Source organism: Anastrepha ludens, chromosome 3 (genome assembly GCF_028408465.1).
Source record: "Anastrepha ludens isolate Willacy chromosome 3, idAnaLude1.1, whole genome shotgun sequence".
Lineage (NCBI taxonomy): Eukaryota > Metazoa > Arthropoda > Insecta > Diptera > Tephritidae > Anastrepha > Anastrepha ludens.
The window spans coordinates 104,703,576-104,727,363 of record NC_071499.1 but is presented as its reverse complement, the minus strand read 5'-3'; the positions used below and the strand labels follow the sequence as shown (position 1 = coordinate 104,727,363).

The window sequence follows — 23,788 nt, the reverse complement described above, 5'->3', positions numbered from 1 at the left end:
CCAATACTATAAAATATTATAAAATAGATATTAAGTAACGCGACTGGTGCTGTAAAATATTTTATTTTCATTTCATGTAAACTCAGATCACAATTTTCGAGGTAAAATTTACAAAGATACTTTCAGTTTCAAAGAAAACAAATCAAGTTAACATTACTTATGAATTACTTATGATAAAAAGTAAAATTAAAATCAACTTCCTTATCTCTGAAGCTCGCGTCTCCATGTGTTCTTCTTCTCCTTCTTCTTAATTGGCGCGATAACCGCTTACGCGATTTTGGCTGAGTTTAACAAAGCGCGCCAGTCGTTTCTTTCTCGTGCTAACCGGCGCCAGTTGGACACACAAAGGAAAGCCAAATCTTTTTCCACCTGATCTTTCCCACGCAGAGGAAGTCTTCCTCTCCCTCGACTAACACCAGCTGGTACCGCATCTAATACTTTCAGAGCCGGAGCATTTGTATCCATTCGGATGGCATGACCCAGCCAACGTAGCCGATCTTTATTCGCTGCGCTATACGCTGTCGGCGTAAAGCTCATACAGCTCATCGCTCCATCGTCTGCGATATTCGCCGTTCGTTGCAAACGGGCAAAGATCGAAAAGTCTTCGGCGGAATCTTTCTCTCAAACACTCCAAACGTCGCTTCATCGGATTTTGTCATCGCTTCTGGCCATACGTTAGGACGGGCACGATGAGAGCCCTGTACAGTGTTTTTTTTTTATTTTTATTTTTTTTTTTTGGTGGGTGAGGTAGGGTTCAAAATGCCTTCGCACTTACAGCGACCGTCGTCTACTGCGTCGTGTGGTCTGGCCACTAAAACGATCCCTCCTCTCCTTCTGGGGAGACACCCTTCCCGGAACTGCTTTCTATATTGCTTCGGGAGGGCCCAGAACGGCATCCATAAAGGACCAATTCTATTCACCCACGTCTGGGTCCACCATATTTGTAGCCAGCTTTCATGCTACAGGCTTGTCTTCTTGTGTCTTTATCTGTGCGGCTTCGCTTTGTTGCACTGTGTCGAGGTCAATCGTAGTACGTTCTCGATGTATTTCTTTACCGCGTTCGAGTTCTCCCCACGTTCGAGCATTTTGCTGATTATGTTGCTCGGTGGGATGTCGCCGATCTGCTCCCTCAGAGCATTTCTCTCCGCCAGCCATCTGTCACGACTAAAAAACGTGTGTTCAGCGTGATCGCTCGGTGCTTCGCAGTATATGCACTTGGAATCGGCTATCTTGCCCATACGGTATAGGTAACTCCGGAAGTATCCGTGGCCCGAGAGGAACTGGGCTAAGATGTAGTTCACTTCTCCAAAGCTCCCTTGGACCCATTTGTCAATTGATGGAATAAGTTTCGCTGTCCATCTGCCACTCGGTTCAGTGTCCCATCGGCTTTGCCACCGCACCATAGTTTGGCGTCTCCGTTCTGGGAAGCTAGTGATTACGTGTTTCTTCTTGGAGTCCTACGCATCCATTCTTTCCCGGACCATGAGGTCGATAGGTATCTGACCGCTGATCACGAAAATTGCAGCGCCTGAGACAGTGCGGTAGGCTGAGGCAACTCTGAGTGCCGCTGTTCGGTGCACAGCCTCCAGTGCTTTGCGCTTGGCTTTGCAGTTTAGCACAATTCCGCGTACTTCGCTACCGTGCAGGAGTATTGAGCTTGTGGCCGCCATAATTAGCTTTCTTTTACTCTATGTTGGCCCACCGATGTTTGCCATTAATCTACTTAGCATACCCGTGACCTTTGCTGCTTTGATAGCCGCATGTCGTATCTGGGCCCAGAAAGTAAGCCTGCAGTCAAGTTGAATACCTAAGTATTTTACTACTTTTTGGGTCACTAAGGACGTGTCGCCTCTTTGCATGCTGACCTCGAGTGGCATGTGACCTCGTGTCATAAGGATGACTTCGGTTTTATGTTTGGCGAGTTCCAGGCCGTGGTCCTCAAGCCAAATTGGCGTCCTTATCATGACTTGGTTCAGCTTCCTTCTTGCGTCCTCAGTGTCCCGAGCTGGTATGACCGCCGCTATATCGTCCGCGTATCCCACTAGGTATGTATCTTCTGGCATTTCTATGCTCAATATCTCATCGTAGCTCAGATTTCAGAGATCGGGGCCGAGAATAGATCCTTGAGCTGTGCCAGACGTTATTGCTTTTGTTTTCTGACCATCTGGTGTGTCGTACAGCAGTTCGCGCTCGCTCAAGTAGCTCTGGAGAATCCTTATCAGCTATACAGGTATTCGAAACCTTTCTTGCAGTGTCTTTATAATGTCTGTCCACAGTAGGCTGTTAAAGGCATTTTGTACATCAAGCGTACCCAAGACGGTGATGCGATTCGGATAGTGCCGTCTGCGTTGAGCGCTACTTACTACCTCCTCTATTGCGCCCAGGGTTGATTTTCCCATCATCTGCATATCCTATTGTTTTATACTTTATTGTTAAGAGTTTGACGATTTGGTACACGTCAGAAGGTAACAGTCTAGTAGCTGTTCGATGGTTTTCAACATGAAAGACGTAAGACTGATTGGTCTATAGGATTCAGGAAGCTTACTGCCTCGCTTTGGTAAGAATAATACCTTGAATAATACTTTGACCTCCCACCAAATCTTAGGGACATAACCCAAACAAAGACTTGATCTGAATATTTGTACCAGAATTTGTATTAATTTCACAGTGCCCTTGTAGAGCAGTTCTGGAAAAATACCTTCTGATCCGAGTGATTTGTAAGGTTTGAACGAGTTGGTTGTCCACTCTACCCTTCTGTGTGCGCTGGCACTCCTTGATCAGTATCACAGGTTGCGTTAAGCCTACAGTCAGGAAAGTGAGTTCTAAGAAGAAGCTCTAGTGTTCCGTCTGCTTGTAAAAGTACTATCCGGTGCCTCTAGTGTGCCAATTTCATTTGTCTCTCCTTTGGAGTCAGCTAGGTTTACAACTGATACATCCAATTCCTCTGCCGATTTTATAGGAAGCAAGCTTTTGGTTAGCTTGGAGGCTCTAGGAGATACGCCAAAGCCGAGAATCAAACCGGACATGCATCCAAAGTGTGTTCTGTTTGGTCGGACTGGGAGGGCATGGTGCACTGGGAAATGCTTGGAAAGAATGACACGCCCAACGAGGAGCTCTACATTGCCCTGTTACACCGCGTGAATGAGGCTATTCGACTGAAAACACCTGATCGGCATGGTCAAACCATACTCCTTCACGACAACGCTAGGCCCCATGTTGCACAAGTCGTCAAAGCCGCACTCCAGGAGTCGCACTCTCGAATGGGGGCTCCTTCAGCATCCGCCTTATTCTCCGGACCTTGTACCGACCGATTACCATCTTTTCCGCTCCCTGTCAAACTAATATGAAGGGCGATACCTTCGTTAACAAAGAGATCCTTCAAAACTGGCTCAACAACTTCTTTGACACCAGACGCCAGGTGGAACGGCATAAACATATTGGTCGAAAGGTGGGAAGAGGTTGTAAATAGCAACGGCGAATATATAATTGATTAACTTATTGATATAATTATTGTTTTTTGTTTAAATAAATCTGGACATCATCTGCATACAAGTGAGAGCGCAGGTCGGTGATCAAAGAAAATAGAAGAGAGCCACAGATAGCTTGTGACCTATTTAGAAAAGAGGCAATTAACTGTATAGTGGGAGAGGAAAGCCCTACAATTTGACGAGCTTTGCTGATAAGATAGTGTGGTTAACTGAATCGAATGCCTTGGTGTGTCAAGTCCGGAAAGAAAAGTGACTTCTTCTGCGTCAATGAGAATTCTTGGAAAGCAAAGCGATCAACTGTCTATTTCCATCACCTTTGAAAGTTAGGATAAAACTGCTATTGATCTGAATTCATCGTCGGCTTTAAAGATAGACCAAAATTTTGGGGGTTTTCCAACAGTACGGGAAAACGGATGCCATGCCAGTACCATGAGTAATATAAGAAAGTAGAATCGGAGCTTTTAGAAAAACAGGCCGTATACCATCCATGCCAACAGCATTTGATTTGTTAGAGAGAAAACATTCAAGGACGTCGGACTAATCAACACACGAAAAACTAAATTTTAAATCATTTGGTAGAAGCCTCGAAAAATGTATGCTAGTGCTCGTGACTCGAGGCGCCGAAATATTAAAAAAAAATTTATTTATAGAGTCAAGATCTACCAAAATTTGACAATTTTTCACAAGACCAATAGATTAGACTTTTTGGCAAGTGATTTTTTGCTAAGTTCCGTAAATTTACCGACGGATTCCGTCCTTCTCAACTGTTAAACAAGTCACTAGCGCTAGCTAATGTTATCATTCGGAAAAGTCGATAAATTCGTTCCTTCCATGGCATAAGTCACGAGCGCACTTTTCTTCTTCTTTCGAACTAATTCATGAGGTGACAAATTCGCAGAAAAAACACCCAAAACGCTCGACCAAATCCTGTCCTATGACTTTGGACAACTGGTTTTAATACGAGTAACAAAAATGCATATGAATACATACAGACATACAAACATACAAGATATGAATTCAAAATTTCGAACAAATGTGCGCTTAGATGCGTGCAGAAACACTCGATTACATGCAAATGTACAAATAACTGTTTAATGTATTTGACCCTTAGATAGCAGCGAACCCTTTTACGTGAAGTTGATATTGGCCGACAGCGACTAACAGGTAGGAATATACATTTATATGTATGTATGTATTTATGGACTTTTGTATGTCCTCAAAACCCTGCGCAAATACATACATACGTACATTTTTAGCGGCCAACTGTTAGCAGCGAATATTTAAAGTGAATGCCCTCACATAAAATTGACAACGCATCGGTTCCGCGCCCTCCAACACACCAGCTCAACGAAAAAACAATGACCTAAGTGAGCACGCTTAAGCAAGTATACATACATACATACATACATACATGCATACGTACATTTCCACTGCCAAACATAGCCATATATTCGCTCGTATTCTTGTAGTTAAACAAGTAACAGAATGTCTAAATTTTTATTTGCAAAAATTAATGAACTGTTTCATTGCCTTTGCTATGGCGAACGAGAGCGACAACAACATTGACGCCATAGCCAAGCTGACGTCGCTGCTCACTCTCTCAATGAAAACTAGATAGAGCAAAGTGAGGTGAAGACGCGTGGAAAGTTAGACGCGCATAAATTTTATGCGACGAAAAATGGATAACGAAAAAAAAAAAAAAAAAAACCAAAGTAAGGCATAAAATTTCGATAATTAAAGTATGTATGCATGTGCATGCATAGGATGTATGTATGTATGTATGCGCAGCTGTGGACATCCGTGAGTGGTCGGCAACTGCGAGCAAATCAGTGTTAATGAAAAAATAAGGCATTAAATGACAAAGGAATTCGATTTGTGAACTTTTATGCGTTTTTTAATTTTTTTAATTATTTCCCTATGCTTGTCAGCCTACCACAGTTACGTAGCCAATAAACCTCTAGCCTACTAGACTGCAGGAAAACCAATTTTCAATAAAGAGTACTTAAATTTACGTCTCTATGCGTGTTGGCTTGCAGGTATGTATGTATATGTTTGTAGTTATGTGTGTGCGTCTTCATTTATGTTAGGCTATTTAAGCTGGAAATTTTCGTTTGCCTTACAATTAATTTTGCACCACATCAAACTTTGTATATGAACTCATGTGTGTGTGTGTGTTTGTCCCACGTACGTACGCTCTTTGCCCTCATACAAATCGACTACTCTTTGGCAAAAATTTGTCTGGCGCTCTTCACATGCCGCTTAATGCAGTTGAGAAAGAACTTGTTTAATTGTATATCACGCTGCGCTTAATGCTTTTAATTGTTTTTGTTCTTGTTTTTGTCTTTCTTCCTCTTCTTCTTCCTGCCAAGTTTATTTGATTTTGAGCTATTCAATACTCTAATCGCCTATCAACGCGATTTCGTATCGAAATTGTGTATAGCCGCTGGCTTGTCACAACGCTACAGCGGTTACCCACAACTCACCAACATTTATGTTAACGAAGATGAGTTACAGAGAGAGGGGAGCCGACAAAGGAGGGGAAGATACGCGATACACTGATGTACTAACTGCTAACTGGATGCCTGTGCCGTCTGCATTATTGGGGCTGTTATTACATGAGCAGACACCAATCAACCTACTAGCTAACCAACCGACCAGCCGACCATCCAATATACAACAAATGCAACGTGAGCACTCTCTCGCGCTCTTTACCGTCGACTGCTTATCTGCCTTGGCTGGCTTGGCTGACTTGCCTTCATTACTTCGCATTTGCAACTAAATACAAACCAACAAACCAACAAGCCAACAAATGTAGATAAATGCACATTTAAACATATTCATATTCGTATGGCTTGGCCTTCCCCCAAACTGTGTCTGTGTCACATCGTGTCTGTTTTCTGGCTGTTGACTCTGTTAATACGCTGCTAATGCTCTGTTCACTGTTCACTGTTTAGCCTTCTGCTGCCTGCTAGCTGGCGTCTGTCAATTGAAATCAGTCGGTTTGCCACAATCAGCCGAAGCAAACAGCAATTTGACGGCCAGACTAGAGTTCAGTTCGCTGCGAACGTGAGAACGGTGTGGACGTGTTACGGAATAAACGCGAAACGTTTGTTTTCCCTACAAACACTAAACGGCAACTAACTGCAAGCTAGCTTTAGCTACATACAAAAAGAGACTCTCACTTACATGAAAGCAAGAGCCACACACAGACTCACGGTAACAGCACAGTGGCAAACAGAAGAACAACAATAACAGCAAATCCAAATTATTGTATTATGTACTAGCGGAACGGTAGTAGTAATGGCAACAGCTGAACTGAAACTGAATAACATAATCATAATTAATTAATTTTGTGTTGATAACCACAGCAACAACAACAGAAACAAAAACTTCATGGAAAATTCGTGTTGGAAAAACCACAAATAAGTGATGTAAATTTGTAATATTGTACAATTAATTTTTTGTAAAAGAAAAATTAGTGACTAAAAGTATTTGTAAAAATTATGAATAAATATATTTAAGACAATAAAAATCAATTGAGCAACAAAAACAATTCTGTACCCATAGCATTTGAATAGTTTTGAAAATTATTTTGTGTGTCTATGCCAAGAATCGGTGCAATTATTTGTGAGAAATTAACGGGCATGTATTAACAGCAATTAGAGAGATTAAGTTTATAAGTAAACCAAATTTACATAAATCAAACATTTGCAACACATAAAATAACAAAAGCGTGAAAATTCAAAAGGCCGTGGATTATTTTGAATTTTTCAACGTCTTACATAAATGGCAGCATAAATGTAAATAAAGAACAGTTTACATACATAAAAATTAAAAATAAAATAAAATTTATTAAAAAAAAATCAAATTCGACTAAGCGAATTAAAAAACAAACATTTTAGTGTTTGAGTTATTGGCTACTAATTAAGTGGCAAAACAAGCATTACTTCAAAGCAGCAACAAAAATTACAGTGTTTTAAAAACCTTTGCGCGCATTTGAATTTTGGACGGAACGCGCAATAAAACAGTTCGCAATTTGGTTTAAAAACGCGCATGTAAATTTGTCGTAAGCAACTTACAAAACATAAATTTGAACAGCATTTAAAATTTTATTGCAATTAATGAAAATAGTTCATAAGTGAAAACTGAGAAATGTTTAAGTGAATTAAACTGAATTTGAATTTGAATAATTTCAGTGTCAAAATTTTTGAAAAACAAACATTCGTTTAATACGAATAAATATTAAAAGAAAAACATACAGCTAAAATCAAAACAAAGCCAACAATAACAGGAGTAAAACCAGCAGCAACAGCAATTAAAGTCAGCCGACGCACAAAGAAAAAAATAATAATTAAGTGGAAATAAATTGTGGTTTGCCTTGCAACAAGCAAGAGAAGCAGAAGCAGCAGCAGCAGCGGCGACGGCGGCAGCCAACTAACAACATATTGCAACTGCAGTGGAAATTTCAAAGCAGCAAAAAGCGTTACAGCATTCAAACGTCAGTACACTTGCGCGCACACACACACTCTCAAGCAAGGTGGTTGAACAAGTTTTTCTGCGCTCTTAAATAGTTGTGAACAGTTGTGTATCGCTCTTAAGTTTCATGCATATAAAAGGAGCCAACAACAAGAAAAACAAAAGCTTAAAATTGTAAAAGGTAGCATATTTTACGAAAAAAGGTTTAAATTAAAAAAACCCCAAAATAGTATAGAGTGCAAAAAAGCTGCAAAGAAGTTATTGACGCAAAACTTGCAAATTCCTTACAAAAGTCACTTAATCGCAAGCACCAGAAGTGGCGAAAAATTACCCAAGTTATAAGTCCACTCAAAAAAGGGTGAACTCGACTTAGTCGCTACTCAACAACGTCACTCCAGACTCACCACACTCCACAACGACGACGCCCCAGTCAACACTGCAAACCAGCAGCACTAGCAGCAGCAAAGTTGAAATATTGTGCGAGAAATTCAATTAAAAGTCAAAGCAGGCAAAGAAGTGAGCACAGCAAAGCAACAAATAAAGCAATAAAAAGACGAAGGTGATACACCAACACTTGTTGTATGGTGTATCAAAGCTAAAAGCACTGCAGCGGCGCACAACACAGCGCAGCAAAAGTAACAACAACCAATCGAACATAATGACCTTGCCCACAACAACAACAGTAAACGGTTGTGACGACGATTCTGATATCTTTGGTCCCCCACGTTCCTCGCCCATTGGCTATCATCATCATCGCTCGCGTGTACCTATGATATCGCCAAAGATGCGCCAACGTGAGGAACGCAAACGCATACTGCAGTTGTGCGCAAACAAGTTGGAGCATATCAAGGATTCGGAGACGTGTCTGCGTCGCAGCGTGTGCATCAATAACACCTATTGCCGGCTGAACGATGAGCTGCGGCGGGAGAAGCAGTCACGCTATCTAGCGAATTTGCCGAGGTGAGTACAAAAGAAGGGGCGAATAGTAAAACAGTATTTACATGTGTTTGTGCGAATGTGTGCACATACACATATTTATATGTACACATATTAAATTGTATGTTGTATCTGTTAAAAATTTATGAGAGGGTTGATTTTATGGTGGCAAACTTTATAGAGTGGTAGCAACTGTGATAGGAGATTTACAAAATCAAAAGCGATTAAGGGGTTTGTGCCAATTAACTGGAGTAATTAGTGAGTTGAAGCAATTCGATAAAAATATAATGTAAGAGGTGCAAATAATATGAAATAAAGTTAACTAAATTAAACAAAATTTAAATAAAGAAAAGGTAAATAATCCACATGCAATAAAAAAATAATAAAATAAAGCAAAAACTAAAAAAATGTAAGAGTAGAAAAAAATTCAATTAATATAAAATAAAGAAATGAATAAATTAAATAAAACAACAATTAAAAATTAAAAAAAAAAAAACAATAAAAAGGTATACAAAAATAAAAAAGAATGAAATAAAAGTAAAGTAAAGTAAATAAAAAAAAACTGAAAAATAAAGAAACTGAAAAAAAAATAAATAAACTGAAAAAAAATAAATAAATAAATTAAAGAAAGAAAGTAAATAAACTACAAACAATAACAAGATAACAAAATAAGGCAAAATAAAATAATGTAAATGTAGAATAAAATTTAATTAAATTAAAAACAAAAAAAATAAAATAAATACAAAAAAAAAACAAACAATAATAAAAAATAAAGTAAATTTAAAACACATAACTTAAAAACATTTAAATAAAAACAAAAAATAAATAAAAAAAATAAATTTAAGTAAATTAAACTAATCTATAACAAACAATTGAATTAAAACTAAATAATAATAATTAAATAAAAATAAATACATAAATTAAATAAAAAATAAATACATAAAAATAAAAAATTAAAAATAAAAAAAGTAAATAAAAATATAATAAAGTAAGTTAATAATATAATAAAAAAAATACAAACAAAAGAAAAAAAATAAAATAAGTGAAATAAAATAATGTAAAAATAGAATAATATAAAATAACCTCAACAATTAAAATTCAAACAAAGTAAATTAAGGAATAAATTAAAATAATACATAATTAAGTATATTAAAAAATAAAATAATATAAAATAAAATATTATATATATGTATGTATAATTGGCGCGTATACCCTTTATAAATAAAATATTAATACGCTAAAAAATAATAAAATTAAATAAAACATAATTAAATAGAGAATAGAGCATAGTGCAATAAAATAATGTAAAAAAAATAAAACAGAAATAATAAAAAACACAAATTAATTAAAAATGTAAAATAAAATCAAATGGGCGGAATTGAAGTAAAATTATAGTAAATGAAATAATGTAAATTTAAATTAAAATCAACCCTTCGTTGGGCACCCGCGTCTGACCAGACTGGCTTTTTCGACTTTGGACATGAATTTAGCATATTTCTATTATAGCTAACGACTTGAGCTTCCTAAAATTATATTTTCTACCGATTTATGAATATAAACTTTTAAAAAACGTCCACAAACAGGACGAAAAAAGGCAAGACCCGGGTGAACAACCGAAGGTTTTAAAAAATGTATCCAACAGAGGGTTAAAAGCACCCAGCTGGTGTTAATTCTGAATTCCTAAGAAAGTTTTTGGAGCAATTTTTCAGAAAGGTTTTAGAAATCAAATACAAAGGTGGCAAAAGTACTGCACGTTTATTTTGTATGCAAATTTTCGCCAGAGTTGTAACGATGATTATCTCTAGTTCCTCAAGCTTAACGATTATTTCTTCCAAAATTTTCCTTTCCACTGTGTCGTTGATGCATATATATATTTATATATAATTGGCGCGTACACCCGTTTTGGGTGTTTGGCCGAGCTCCTCCTCCTATTTGTGGCGTGCGTCTTGATGTTGTTCCACAAATGGAGGAACCTACAGTTTCAAGCCGACTCCAAACGGCAGATATTTTTATGAGGACCTTTTTCATGGCAGAAATACACTCGGCGGTTTGCCATTGCCTTCCGAGGAGAGACCGCTATTAGAAAAATGTTCTTCTTAATTTGGTGTTTCACCGACATTCGAACCAACGTTCTCTCTGTGAATTCCGAATGGTAGTCGCGCACCAACCCATTCGGCTAGGGCGGCCGCCATTATTATTCAATTAGTTTTATATTATTAAAGAAAATATATATTTAATTAATTTTATATTAATTTAATGGTTTATTCAGTCAGTGAAATACAATTGTTTTCCACATTTTTGATTACATACCTACATAAATACTTCCAACAACACTTGTGGCAAACCATTTTTCAGCCTCAAAATCATCTATATACATACACCACCCCCATATTTTGCATAAACTCCAAATTTTCGCCAACATTTATTATGGAAAACAATTATCTCCGTGCGTGCTTCTACTGGCCGTCTGCCACCGAGTACCTACTTCTGACTGCTTAAGTGTGTATGCGTGTATGTTCGCTCGAGGCACACACAGCGATGGGCCAGCATGAATATGCATTTTCCAATAAACTAACTCGTCTCCATTTAACACCCCCCACGCCACCCGCGCCGTCACAACACAGCACAACATTGATGACTTATTCAGCGTTGTAAGTATGTAAGCATACAAAAGTGTGCTCCATGCAGAGCAATCACAAGCGCGCACATACCAACAAACACAAGTAACAACAATGGCAGCAAACAGCCTAGCAAATACTTTTGCAGATACAAAATAAATATACAGACATACATACAAACGAATTGTAAATGCGGATATACAGCGCGCTCTCTGACTGGCTGACTGACTGACTGACTGAGTAGCTGATTGAACAGAATATTGTGCCGCATTCGCCTAGCCAAGCTTGAGCGCCTGCTGCCTAACTGGCCTGCTTGACTGCGCGGTGCTGCCTCTTTGCTCGTTGTGCCCATTTGTGTGCGATAGCTGGCTGCGCGGTGGATGTTGTTGTTGTTGTTGTTGTCGTTTACGCCGTGCGACAATTAACAACTCGCGCGCACAAGTCAACTGTATAATAATAATAAAATAAAATGAAAAAGTACCAACGGTTAGCAATATGTGCGCCAGTGTACGTACATATACACACACGCATACATATGAACATGCATGCATACATACATATAGTACATATGTTTGTAAGTAGGTACGTCGGCGGCTTGGAGTGAGTGGCTCATTTCGTTTTGCGAAAATTAATTGTATTGTCGAAGCAGCATAAAAAAAGTTTTTCACGTTCTTGTTGCGTTGATTCCTCTGATTTTTTTATTTTATTTGACTTTTTTTTGTTATACTTACTTTATGCTTAAACAGTTTTGTGCCTTCTTCGATTTTCTTTAGCTTTGTTTTTGTTGATGTTGTTGTCATTACCGTTTCTTAGCATTTTTATAACTTTTTTTTACAACATTTGTTTCCGTTGTATCTACGACTGTGCCAACATGTGTCGCTACGTATGTACATATCGAAATGTGTGCTTCTGCTTTAATGTGCGTGAAAGTTTGCCTCCTGAGCGGCCAGTGATTGGTGCTTTTTCTTCTTATTTTTAAAAGTTTTTTAGCCGTTTCGCGCTATACCTTCGTTTTATTTTTCTTGTTTTCGACTTGTTTTAGCCATTTAAGCTGCTTAGCTATGCGACAATTATTTAGATACAATTTTATCTGACACGACGAGGCATTGATTTGCGATTTGTATGAAGATGCATTTGCTTTTAAAAATATATGCAGAAATATACCTATGTGCATACATACATACATACATACAAGCATAAATATGTATACGTATATATTTTTATTTAAAATTTCAAAGTGCCACACCTTGTCTCCACTAAGATGTAAAATTTTACTTTTACTCATATACATATATACTCACTTACACACATACATACATATGTATGTGCTCGTACGCATTTCTCTATTGCCATTATTGTTGCAATTTCTATTCTCCATTAATTTTTCACTCTAATTTGTTTATTTTCAATATTTAATAAATTTTTAACAGCAATTGCTGCTGTGCGCATTCTAAGAATTAATATACACACACATATATATGTATTTGTGCACAGCATATAGATTAGTGTTTGATATACTGCATTTATTTTTAGCACAAATTGTAATTTTAGTGGGAATTCCTCACTCTGCTACGCGGAAAATTACACACACACAAACTTAGTCAATTCTTTCTCATTTTAAGTGAATTTAATTGTAGAGCTGAACGGAATTTATGTGAAGGGGTAGCTGAGTGTAATAGAAACAAATATGCAAAAGCGGGGTAATGCAGCGAAAAATGATAAGAGACATGAATTTAAAAAAGTTCGCATTTTTCGCGAGTATTTTGTTTGAAAAAGAGCGTGAGCTTACTTAAATAGCAGTAATAATTTTGAAATTTTGTAACGAGTTATTTCGGTAAATAATAAAATACGTGTAGTTGTAGTAGATAAGTACACATCTACGTACATATGTACATATGTGTGTATATGCATGTGTGGTAATGCACAGACTTTTTCTCTTGGTTTGAAATAAAAAATAAAAATAAAAAATAAAACAATAATAAGGTAATAATTTTAATTTAGACAGAGACATAAACTATAAAAATTAAATAAACAATTTGAAAGTCTCAATGAAAGCGAAGAATAAAAATTTAGTTATTTATTAAGAAAATTGTATGCAACATAAAAAATGCAAGCTTAAAAAATTTATTTGCGCATTTCATTTCACAAAATGTTTTAGATTTTTCGTTTTTATTACGAAGTTTGAAAAATCGAATGCTCTCAAGAATTTAATTCATTTTCAAGAACAAAAATTTTTCAATTTCACAAAATGTTTTATACAATAATTTTGTTTCTATTAAAAAGTTGGAAAAATCGAATTCCCTCACGAAACTAATTCATGCATTCAGAAACAATTTTTTTCTATTTCACGAAGTGTTTTATAGTTTTTTTCTATTTTTTTTTTTTTTTTGTTGAAAAATTTCACAAATCCTATTCTCTTTTAAAAATTGAATTCATTTTCAAAACCTAAAATTAAGCAAAACCAAAGTTTTAGATTTCATAGTTTTTTATAAAATAATTCTTGTTTCTGTTAAAAAGTTTGAAAAATTTAATTGTCTCTGAAAAATTTAACTGATTTTCACAAACAATTTTTTTTTAATTTTGCAAAACTTTTTCTCAAGATTTCAAATTTTAATATTTTGTTGTAATTTCAATACTAAGAACTTACTTATATATTCGGAGTGGATGGCCATTGTAGCTAGCACTCTTATATGCACTTAGGTTTAATATCTATATATTTTTCCTAATAAATAATAATAATAATAATAATATTTTGTTGTAAAATTTAGTAAAGACAATTTTTTACTGTATTCAAATTTAAACTTTTTTAAACTCCAAATTTTATATCTTATATATATATAAGGTCCGCCATATAACTTTACGGAATTAAAAATGCTATAAAAAACTACTCAATATTTTTCCAAACTGTTTTTTTATTTTGAAGTACATACAATCCTTCCGGTTAATTGGCCTCTGGTGACGGTCCAGCATTGCTTGACAAGCAATTTATATGTGTGCGTGTCGGGTGCTTGTCGTTTGCCCGGTAACGTTCAAAACAAAAAGCGATCAATCCACAGTTGTATTTAGAAGTAAATATGTCTTCATCGGATGATGAATTTTTATTACTTGCAACTATTGCAGTTTTGTTAAAAAAAAGAAGAAATAGATAAAAAAAAGTGTGGATGAAAAGCCTGTACGCAAAACGTAAAAAGTTTACTCATGAGCATCTTTTAAGTGAATTAAAATTATCATGTAAAGACGAATATAAAAATTGTATGCGAATGGACTCGGAAACATTTGAAGGGCATGTGTTATATTAAAAAATCGCAATAAGTCAAGTTTTTAATTATAACTTATGTTTTTCGGGTTCATAACTTTATTATTATTAAATTACTTATGTATGTATATCAGTTTTAAATAATTTCATTTACATATAAATTTTTAAATTTTTTGCTTATTTATGTACATATTTCATACGGATTGTGCTTATTTTTAGTATATGTAGGTGTTTACGAGTAATATACTATTGGGCAAGCGCACACTAAATACTAACCTCAATGCTAAATACAACCCTGCTGTTTTGTCCATCAGACTCCGACACGATCAAAAAAGTAAGCGTCAAACGAAAATATCAAAAATTTTTGATTTTCATCAAGCATCGTACGTGTAGCCGACAACAAATACGTGTGTCACGACGCCACCGGACTGCACTAACACATACAAGGCGCAGTCAAGCATGCTGGATCGTCACCAGAGGCTAAATGATGGAACACAACTTCATTCATATGGCTGCCTCGGCTAGCCATGCACCATCCCATACGATCGGTCCGATTTTTCAACACATTTTCGATTGTATGCGGCTTAGCTGTTTTTCAGCTATGACATCGCGTATATTGGTCCTCAGTGCATCAATTGTTGCTAGTTTGTTGGCATAGCACTGGTCTTTGACGGCACCCCAAAGATAATAATTCAAAGGCGTCACGCGTTGGTTTGTCAATAAGCAACCCAGTTTCTCTTACTTTTTTTCGCAAAGTAACGCACATACGCTTCATTCGGTGCTTTTCTTCTTCCCATTGCCGTACGTAATTTTCGTACACATTCTGCAGCATTACCATGATTACCATTACACAACCTTTTTCGTTCAGCGGAAGAATAAAACTAATTTTCTGTCAAATCAGATGACAGCTAAGTGTTACCATTCTTCAAATAATACCTAGTTCAAATCCGTAACGATAGATGGCGGGCCCTGTATAATATAATTAGAAAAAGTTTGATTTTCTTTTTATGTTGCATTAAAATTTAAAAGATTTGAAAGCTGTAAAAACACAAATTAATTTTTTTTAATAATTAGGAAATTTGTATAATAAAATAAATTCTAGAATTGAAAAGATTTCAAAACTTTATATTTTATTGTGAAAAAGTAATTAGAAAAAAGATTTGAATTTTTTTGGATGCATTCAAACTTAAAATTTTTGAAAATTCCAAAAAAAACACAAGTTAATTTTTTTAATAAAAGAAATTCACAGAATAAATTTTTTTTTATATTTATTGCGCAAATAGAATTCTTATATAAAAAATATTTCTTAACGAAATTACTCGTTCTAAAAATATAATAGGGGAGACGCATCAAAATAAAAGTACAGTCCAATCGTGATAGTCCGACACATACGGGACCGACTCGTTGTCGGATTATCAAATATTCCGGACTACCGAAGGTTCCACTCCGTAAATCCCACTTAGGTAAAGAGGTGTTTCACCACGCTCGTATCGCTGAATTATGGCCCATTTATCATTCAGCGTAAGTGTTGTATGTTTACGTTTATTTGACGCCGATGCCATCATTAAGTAAAACCAAATCAGAAAATAACGACACGAAAAGACAGAAAAAAATCACATCAACACCGTCAGAAATCGCGAGAGAACTGGCGTCGTTCAAATTTAATGACAAATACGTTGTGACCGGGAAACAAAACACAATCCCCCTCTGCTGCTCTGCTACGACTGATCAAAATAAAATAATGCCAATTGCATCCATAGACGGTATGAGGTTGTCGGATTACCGAACGTGTCGGATTAAGAAATGCCGGACTATCACGATTGTACTGTAGTAAACAAATCAAAATTAAATTAAAAAACACGGCTGTTGAAATATTTGAAATATTTGAGTGATAGAATTCAAGTCACGCGATTCACACAAATGATTTCCACTTCAAAAATTTGCTATTGTTGACTCGCACATTTGCATGTGTTTATTGTACGGATGTATGCACACATCTACACACTACATGCGTATGTGGTGCTAAACACATTTATTGTAACAAAAGGACTTCGGCAAACTTTTCACTTCCGTGTTTTCGCTTCTTACCCATATTTTCAAGCGTACATACAAATTTTGTGGCATTTCTTACAATAACTGCTGGCAGTTTAAATAATTCTTTAAAAAATAATTTGTAACATTTCCGCGCACGCAACAATCATCACAATCGATCACACACACGCATATTCCACGCACCCTGTATACCTCCCATTGAACTCTCTCGCTCCCGCATTGAACTCTCCTTTTCCCCTTTTCACTAACTGTACTTGCCACTCACAAAGCGTGACAGAACAACACACACTTTCGTTTGCGAGGCGAAATCAACAAACCACAGCCAAACAAAAAGAAAACGGTAAGAAAAAACATAAAAAATCGAAAAGTTGGCATGAAAACACAAACAATAGCCAGCTAATAACGTAATGATTACAACAAGCGCCAACAATAGTCAATTTTATTGAAATCAAAACAAAAGCAACAATAAGCCGCAGCAATAAGCGAAAACAATCGTACAGCAGTCAGAAAAATAATGTAATATATTTACATATCAAAATGCTCACCTACATAGATACAAATGTACATGTATAGAAAGCTACACATACAAGCACGCCAAGGTACGCGAATAAAATAACAAATCAAATTCGCGAGCACGATTCAAGAGCAAAATACACAGATACATAGATAGATAGATAAAATGTATATAAAAGCAAAAAGTAAACCGCAAAATGTCGAAAACATTAAACGTAAAGCATACCTACATACACACAAGCACACAAACATATGAACACCAAAAAAACATGATAACAACAATACATTTTAAATGGAAAAAAGTGTAAACAGCATAAATAACGAAAACGGAAAACCCAAGCCCAACGACACGATGCCGAAAGCAGCTATGAGCAAAGCCAAGCTCAAGATGAGCTCTAAACAACAATAACAACTATGACTAAGGCTCCAAAAGCAACAAAACATCAACAACTATGAAACCGCATAAAAATCTGCACTTGCCACTGCCACAAAAAAGTAGCCAACAGATTTAGTAATTGCACCAACACACACACATGCATACACACTTTCTTCGAATGTATATGTAAACATATGCACGTATAAGCATGCAAAATGAAGCACAAAAAAGCCGCTATAAAAAATTAAACGGCTTTATCTTTTGTTTTTGCAATGCCACTACAAAGTATCTGGCGTGCAGCTGAAAAAAGGTTGAGAAAAGTTAAAAAAAGTAAACGTAACAACGGCAATACAAACAAAAGCGAAAAGTAAAGTAAAAAATGTGCAACAAAAAATTAAGGAAAAATTGCAACCGCAGATAGCACAAAGCAGCAGCTACAAAAGCTAGAACAAAAGCAACACGCGCAACCAACATAATAAGACAAAAACAAAAACAAAGCGTAAATATCGCAAACTAAATACAATAGAACAAACGGTACATATTAAAATATACAGAAAAAAATGCATATAAAATGTAAAAAGTATAAATGCAAAGAAAAAATACAAATAAAAATAAAAAAACCAACGCGCTAAAATCGTGAATGGCACGAAGCACAGCAGCGAAAAAAGAAAAGAGGAACACATTTCACATGTGACAGAATGCCTGTTTTCGTGTGTCACATACATACACAAGTACATATGTAAATATGTATGTATGTTTGTAGATTAACTCCAATTATTATATATAATTATAAACACTAAAAATATCGTTGATTGAATCCTCAAAGTTGGGGGAAAGCTTTGAAAAAAGTGCTGTACGTACTGAAAATTCTGCACAGACCTGGAGCGCTATAAGCTTGAGCGAAAAGGTGTAACGGAGTTAGTAAAAACAAAAAAAAAAAAACAGCTGTGTATTAGAAAAAATTGTTTTTCGAACGACTGGTGCGGGGTGGTGTGCCATAATTTTTTCAAAATAGTACTAAAGTCATTGCGTTTTGACATTTATTTGCCGTATGACATGAAGAGTATGTCGAATATTGACGCTTAAAGCTTAAAGAAACTATGGTTCATGCACACAGACCAATCACAGATCAAATAACTCCACAAGCAGTTGTCCAATGTTGTTAAAGCGCAACTTCTTAGAGGCCATTTAATGTCACAATTTTTGGAAATATTCGCATTGCCAAACTTTTCCAGCAATAATTTGATTTCTTCACGCACTGTGTGCATCACGTAGCCCCGACTTATTGAAAATAAATATTGACTAGATCAACTTCTCCCAATTTCAGTTATTAAAAATCCGTAATGGTCGCCTTTGACTGAGACGATGTTAACAGCTGCATTTACATATTTGTGTTATTTATTCGTTCATATTATAAAAGTCGTGTAACTCGTTAGCTTCTACTCCTAATATGAGATTGTTCTCAAGTAAGAAGAGTTTGAGAGTGAGTCAACAATTTTTAAATCGCACCGAAAGGGCGGCTGATCTAAAACCCGCCTTTTATGCCAAAAGTCCATTCGGCATTTATTTGCCATCAAAGCTCGCATTGCCTTAGCAACAGTCCATCCATGCGTCAAAGCAGCTTCTGAATTTTACTTTTTTCAGATTCAAATAAAGATTCAGAATATTCCTTTTGTTGGAGAAAGTTTTCCAAGGTCCAAAAGGCCTTTCAACCCCATAGCCCCCTTTCTGGAAGTTCTATGTAACTATTGAGCAGGTGCTCTTTAATAGATTTGCCCAGTCCTACACCACTTTCGTTACAATACTAAAGATTTTTCTAACCACTTCTTTGCACCAAAAACCTCGTTTGCTCAGTGGCGCGCATTATTAAAGACCTCAATCAATATCGCGAAAAGAGCATCTCATAAACGAAGTAAACAAATTGATAGCCAACAACAATCAACGCCACCAATAGTACGACCATAGAAGATATTCGAACAGGCTTGTCGATATTTAAGCGCTTGTAGGTAGGCTAAGCTTGTGTGTCGTCATTCTCAACGTCTTCTTCGGCGTGGCTGTCGTCATCGTCGATATATTTTTAAAAGAGCATAAATTCAGGCCAAGCTCATGTCAACCAACAAACCTACAAACAAATAGACATATCCGCATAGGTGTAGGTATGTTTGCTTGCCTATGGTTTCGTGGACTGTTGTGTGAGCATGTGTGAGTGACACAAATTTACATACAAACACAGCCAACAAATGCTTGTGTGTGTCGGCAAACTCGTGAATGCATAATAACTAAGTAGAAGATATACCCGCAGTCAGCGAGGGCACACAAACGCCACAGCAGCAGCAGCGGGAATTCATGTAAGCACAAGTCAAAGCGATTGCAATAACAACAATAACCATAGACATTACAACAAACGCTAAGTACTATTACAGCTGCATTGCTGCGAGCATTGAAAAGCGGTAGTGCACTAGCAATGAAGTGGTAAAATCGAGCAAAAAGAAAGCAAAGTGCTCGCGTGTGTGAGTGGATGTGTGCGGATGTGAGAGCTGAAGGGGAAGTGGACACAAATATTGCAGTAAAAAAGGGTGCAAGCGTAGTGGCAGCTGGGTGGTGCTGAAATGCAATTGGAGAGGAGTATGCGCCTATGTATGTGGTGTGTGTGTGTGTGTGTGTGTGGGTAGGTGCTGGAAAGTGATGTGGCCGTTGGCAAGCAGGCAATGAGCCTAAAATAAACGAAATAAAGATACAAAAAAAAAAACAATAAACAGTTAAAAATGAAGCGAGCGAATACCTATTTAAAGTTAAATTAAATGCAACAAAAACACCAACAAGTAGCTGTTGCATACAATTGAGGATTAAAAATAGCACACACACACATGTACACATATGCACATACAATGGCCGAATGCATGCATCTAAGTATATACCTAAATATGTATTGTCTTGTATAAATGACTTAAATAATAAATAACTGGCTTGACCCTCGGCAAATGTGCGTGTTGCAATGCGAATAAAAGAGAAGGGAAACAAAGCAAAAATCGGCAGAGTGGCACACAGATGTGTTATTAAGCGATAAGCCAACAATAACAGTCGCTTATAAGAAAAACGCCAAAATGATCACGTTCCACTTGGCGAAAACGACAAAAAACATGTGAACACATACGTGCATACATACATATACACACACACAACGCGACAAAACGATAGCACAGCAACATTTTGACAATTTTTTCTAACTTTCTAGAATTTTCAATATATTTTTTATAAAAGCACACCTGATTCTCTTTTTATACGCTAGATACGTTCCCGAAAAATTCGTGTTAAAAAAATAATTCGGTGAAAACAACATTTTTAATTCATTAAATAATTTTTTTTTTGTCCCCATTTATTTTATACATATGTCCATTTTACAACTATTTTAACTATTTTTAATTATTTTTCTTTTACATATTTATGGTTTTTTAGCATTTGATTTCTTTGTCTACTCTTGCTATATTAAAAGTCCTGTGGATGTCATCATTTTTTTGTTTTTTTTTTTGTTAAATATGAAATAAATTAATTTACGGCCAGAGCAAAATGTACCGAGTCTCAGGTGCTTTCTCTGAAACTAATTTAAACGCTTCGTACATGAAATCAAAATAGATTACCGAAACCAGCGCAATACTGAGTCTTGTCGAGACCCTATGCTCCCGAGTGGAGTGAACTAGGAAAAAAAGAACAAAAATACGTCGAAAAATCTCACCTACTTGCTCTTTGAGATTCAAGAAAAAATCATAAAATATTAAGAATCGTGTTAAAACAAAAAAAATGGTATAAAAAGAGAAATTAGCTCATTATCTTATACTATAGAAAACAATGTATGCACAGCCAATTTTAAAATTTTATTCAAAAATTAGAAAAAGTGCTTGAAATTTGCATGCGAATTCGAAGGTTTTTAATTAGAATTCTTCCAGAAAAAAATTGAATATGTTTAAACCACTAAATTTTAGTTGAACAAAGCGAACGATGGTGGTAGTTGCTAAAAAATTCGATAAATTTTGTTGCCCATTTTTTTTCTATATAAACAAAATTTCATAGACTTTTTGATTTTTAGAGATATGTATACTAATTGGCATAAAAAGTTTATGGAATTGTTCTAATTTGTGTGTACACTTTGGAAATTGGATTTATATAGTCTCTGAGCAACACTTTTATAAAAAAAATATGGAACATTCAAAACCCAAAGCAGAAAAATAATCAAAACTGTTCAAATTGTTAATGTGCTATCGTTTGTCGTGGGCTGTACATACTTACAATACATGCATACATACATACACGTACAAATTCACATGTGCAAACATACATACATACATATGTACAGGCAATCAAGCACACACCACAAGCATACAAGCAGCAGCAGCATGCGAAACAAAACGACGAAATATTTCTAACAAAGCTGCTGGTGCTGATGATGATGATATACAAGCCTACAAAAGCCAGTCAACCTCCAGTCAAGCACTCAACTAAGCAATAAAGCAGCCACAGCGATTGCGACCAAGCAAACAACCATTCATCATTCCGCTGTGCTTAGGCAGCGAGATGTTCGTACGACGGCTGCGGATACACACAAACGCAAATAATATGTGTACATATGTTAGTGGCCGCCGCCCTCCGCCCAGCACACCGCTACACCACAAGTTATGTGCCCCAATAACTGTAGAGAGCTTAGTCGTTATTGTTTTTTTTTTTTGTTGCATTGGGTGGCGTTGAGCAAGGAAGGGTTGCTGCTGCCCCTCTATGCCACATAATAACCTGCTGCTGTCGTGTGGCCCCCCTCAAGTTGTTCTAGGTTTGTGCAACACTGCTTGGGCTTAACAACTGAGCTGCTGAACTAAGTTGAACTAAACTCTGTGTTTGCTTCTCTGTCTCTGTGTGTCTGTCTGTTTGTATGTATGTTAGTTTTGTGTGTGTAGGCAAGCAGTCCTCAATGACCGAATGTCGCTACACTGCATGCAACATACATACGCCCATATCGCACATTAACGCAAACGCACAAGGCGTCGCACACACACATACACACTAAAGTACTTGCACTCGTTTATGTGCCTAGGTATGTATGTATGTGAGTATGTTTGTGCGCTCATACTTTGAAGTACTTTCCAAGTGCTCGCGTGCCGCTTTAGCTCCAGTTATGCCGCGCTGTGCTTTGGTCGGCGCCTTTGACGGCTGTGTGCGCCACCGCACGTTGTAAGCAAGCATGTCTTGTCGCCTCATGCAGCGATTTTTCAAAAGTTTTGCACTTTTTCCATCACCAACTTCTTCTGCACCGCATCACAACGCTGCGCTGTCATATTAAATTCTTCTTCAACGAAATGCTGGCCTGACGTTTGGCGCATATGTGTATATGACGCTGGCGTGTGTGGCACATACATGCATACATGTGAACATACACACACATACTTGTACAAAATGGTGCCTTACTTTTGCGAATCTCCTTTTTAGCTTTTTTTTATTAACTTTTTATCGCGTTACTTTGCCTGCCTTTTCATTGTATTTTTTTTTTTTTTTTTTTGCGTTTTCGTTTTTTTTTGTAGGTTACTAAAGTTGGCTTGCTTTTTCCCCTTTTCTTTGCTTTTTGCATGACATTTTTCTTTTTATTTTCTTTCCTTTTTAACTTTCGTTTCATTTCATCTCCTTTTGTGTGCTCATATTGAATTTTACCGTTAGCTTTTACAGGCAGTATTTCTTGTTAATATTGTCTTAGTCGCAGTTATCGTTCTTTGCCTGTTCGTTTGTCGTTTTTCTTCGCATTCCAATTCACGCCACTTGACTCAGCCACAATCCGAATCCACTCCTCTAATTCTTTACTCGCAGTTACATGCATATGTACATATGTATGTGCATACAACAACACGCCGTTGACTCCACACGCTACAGCTCAACGTAATAAATAAATCATTTTCCACATCGCCTTCTTCTACATTTTTCTTTCTTTTGCATTTCTTTTGTTTGCGCTCCATCTGGATTTTGCAAAATCTTTCGCACTTGTTCCGCTGTCATTTGCTGTGTGTATTCTGCTGTAAACTCCGCCGTATTTCTTTCG

General features: G+C 36.5%; 1 protein-coding gene across 1 annotated transcript in view; it reads left to right on the top strand.

Moving 5' to 3' along the window:
- The first annotated feature begins 6,472 nt into the window (after nt 1-6,472).
- LOC128858684 (putative mediator of RNA polymerase II transcription subunit 29) overlaps nt 6,473-23,788 on the top strand; it is a 76,016-nt gene continuing 58,700 nt past the window's right edge. Inside the window, exons 1-2 of the mRNA XM_054095151.1 lie at nt 6,473-6,919; nt 7,685-8,924. Coding sequence (XP_053951126.1) covers nt 8,623-8,924 — 302 coding nt within the window. The 5' untranslated portion in view covers nt 6,473-6,919; nt 7,685-8,622. The remainder of the gene's footprint in view (nt 6,920-7,684; nt 8,925-23,788) is intronic.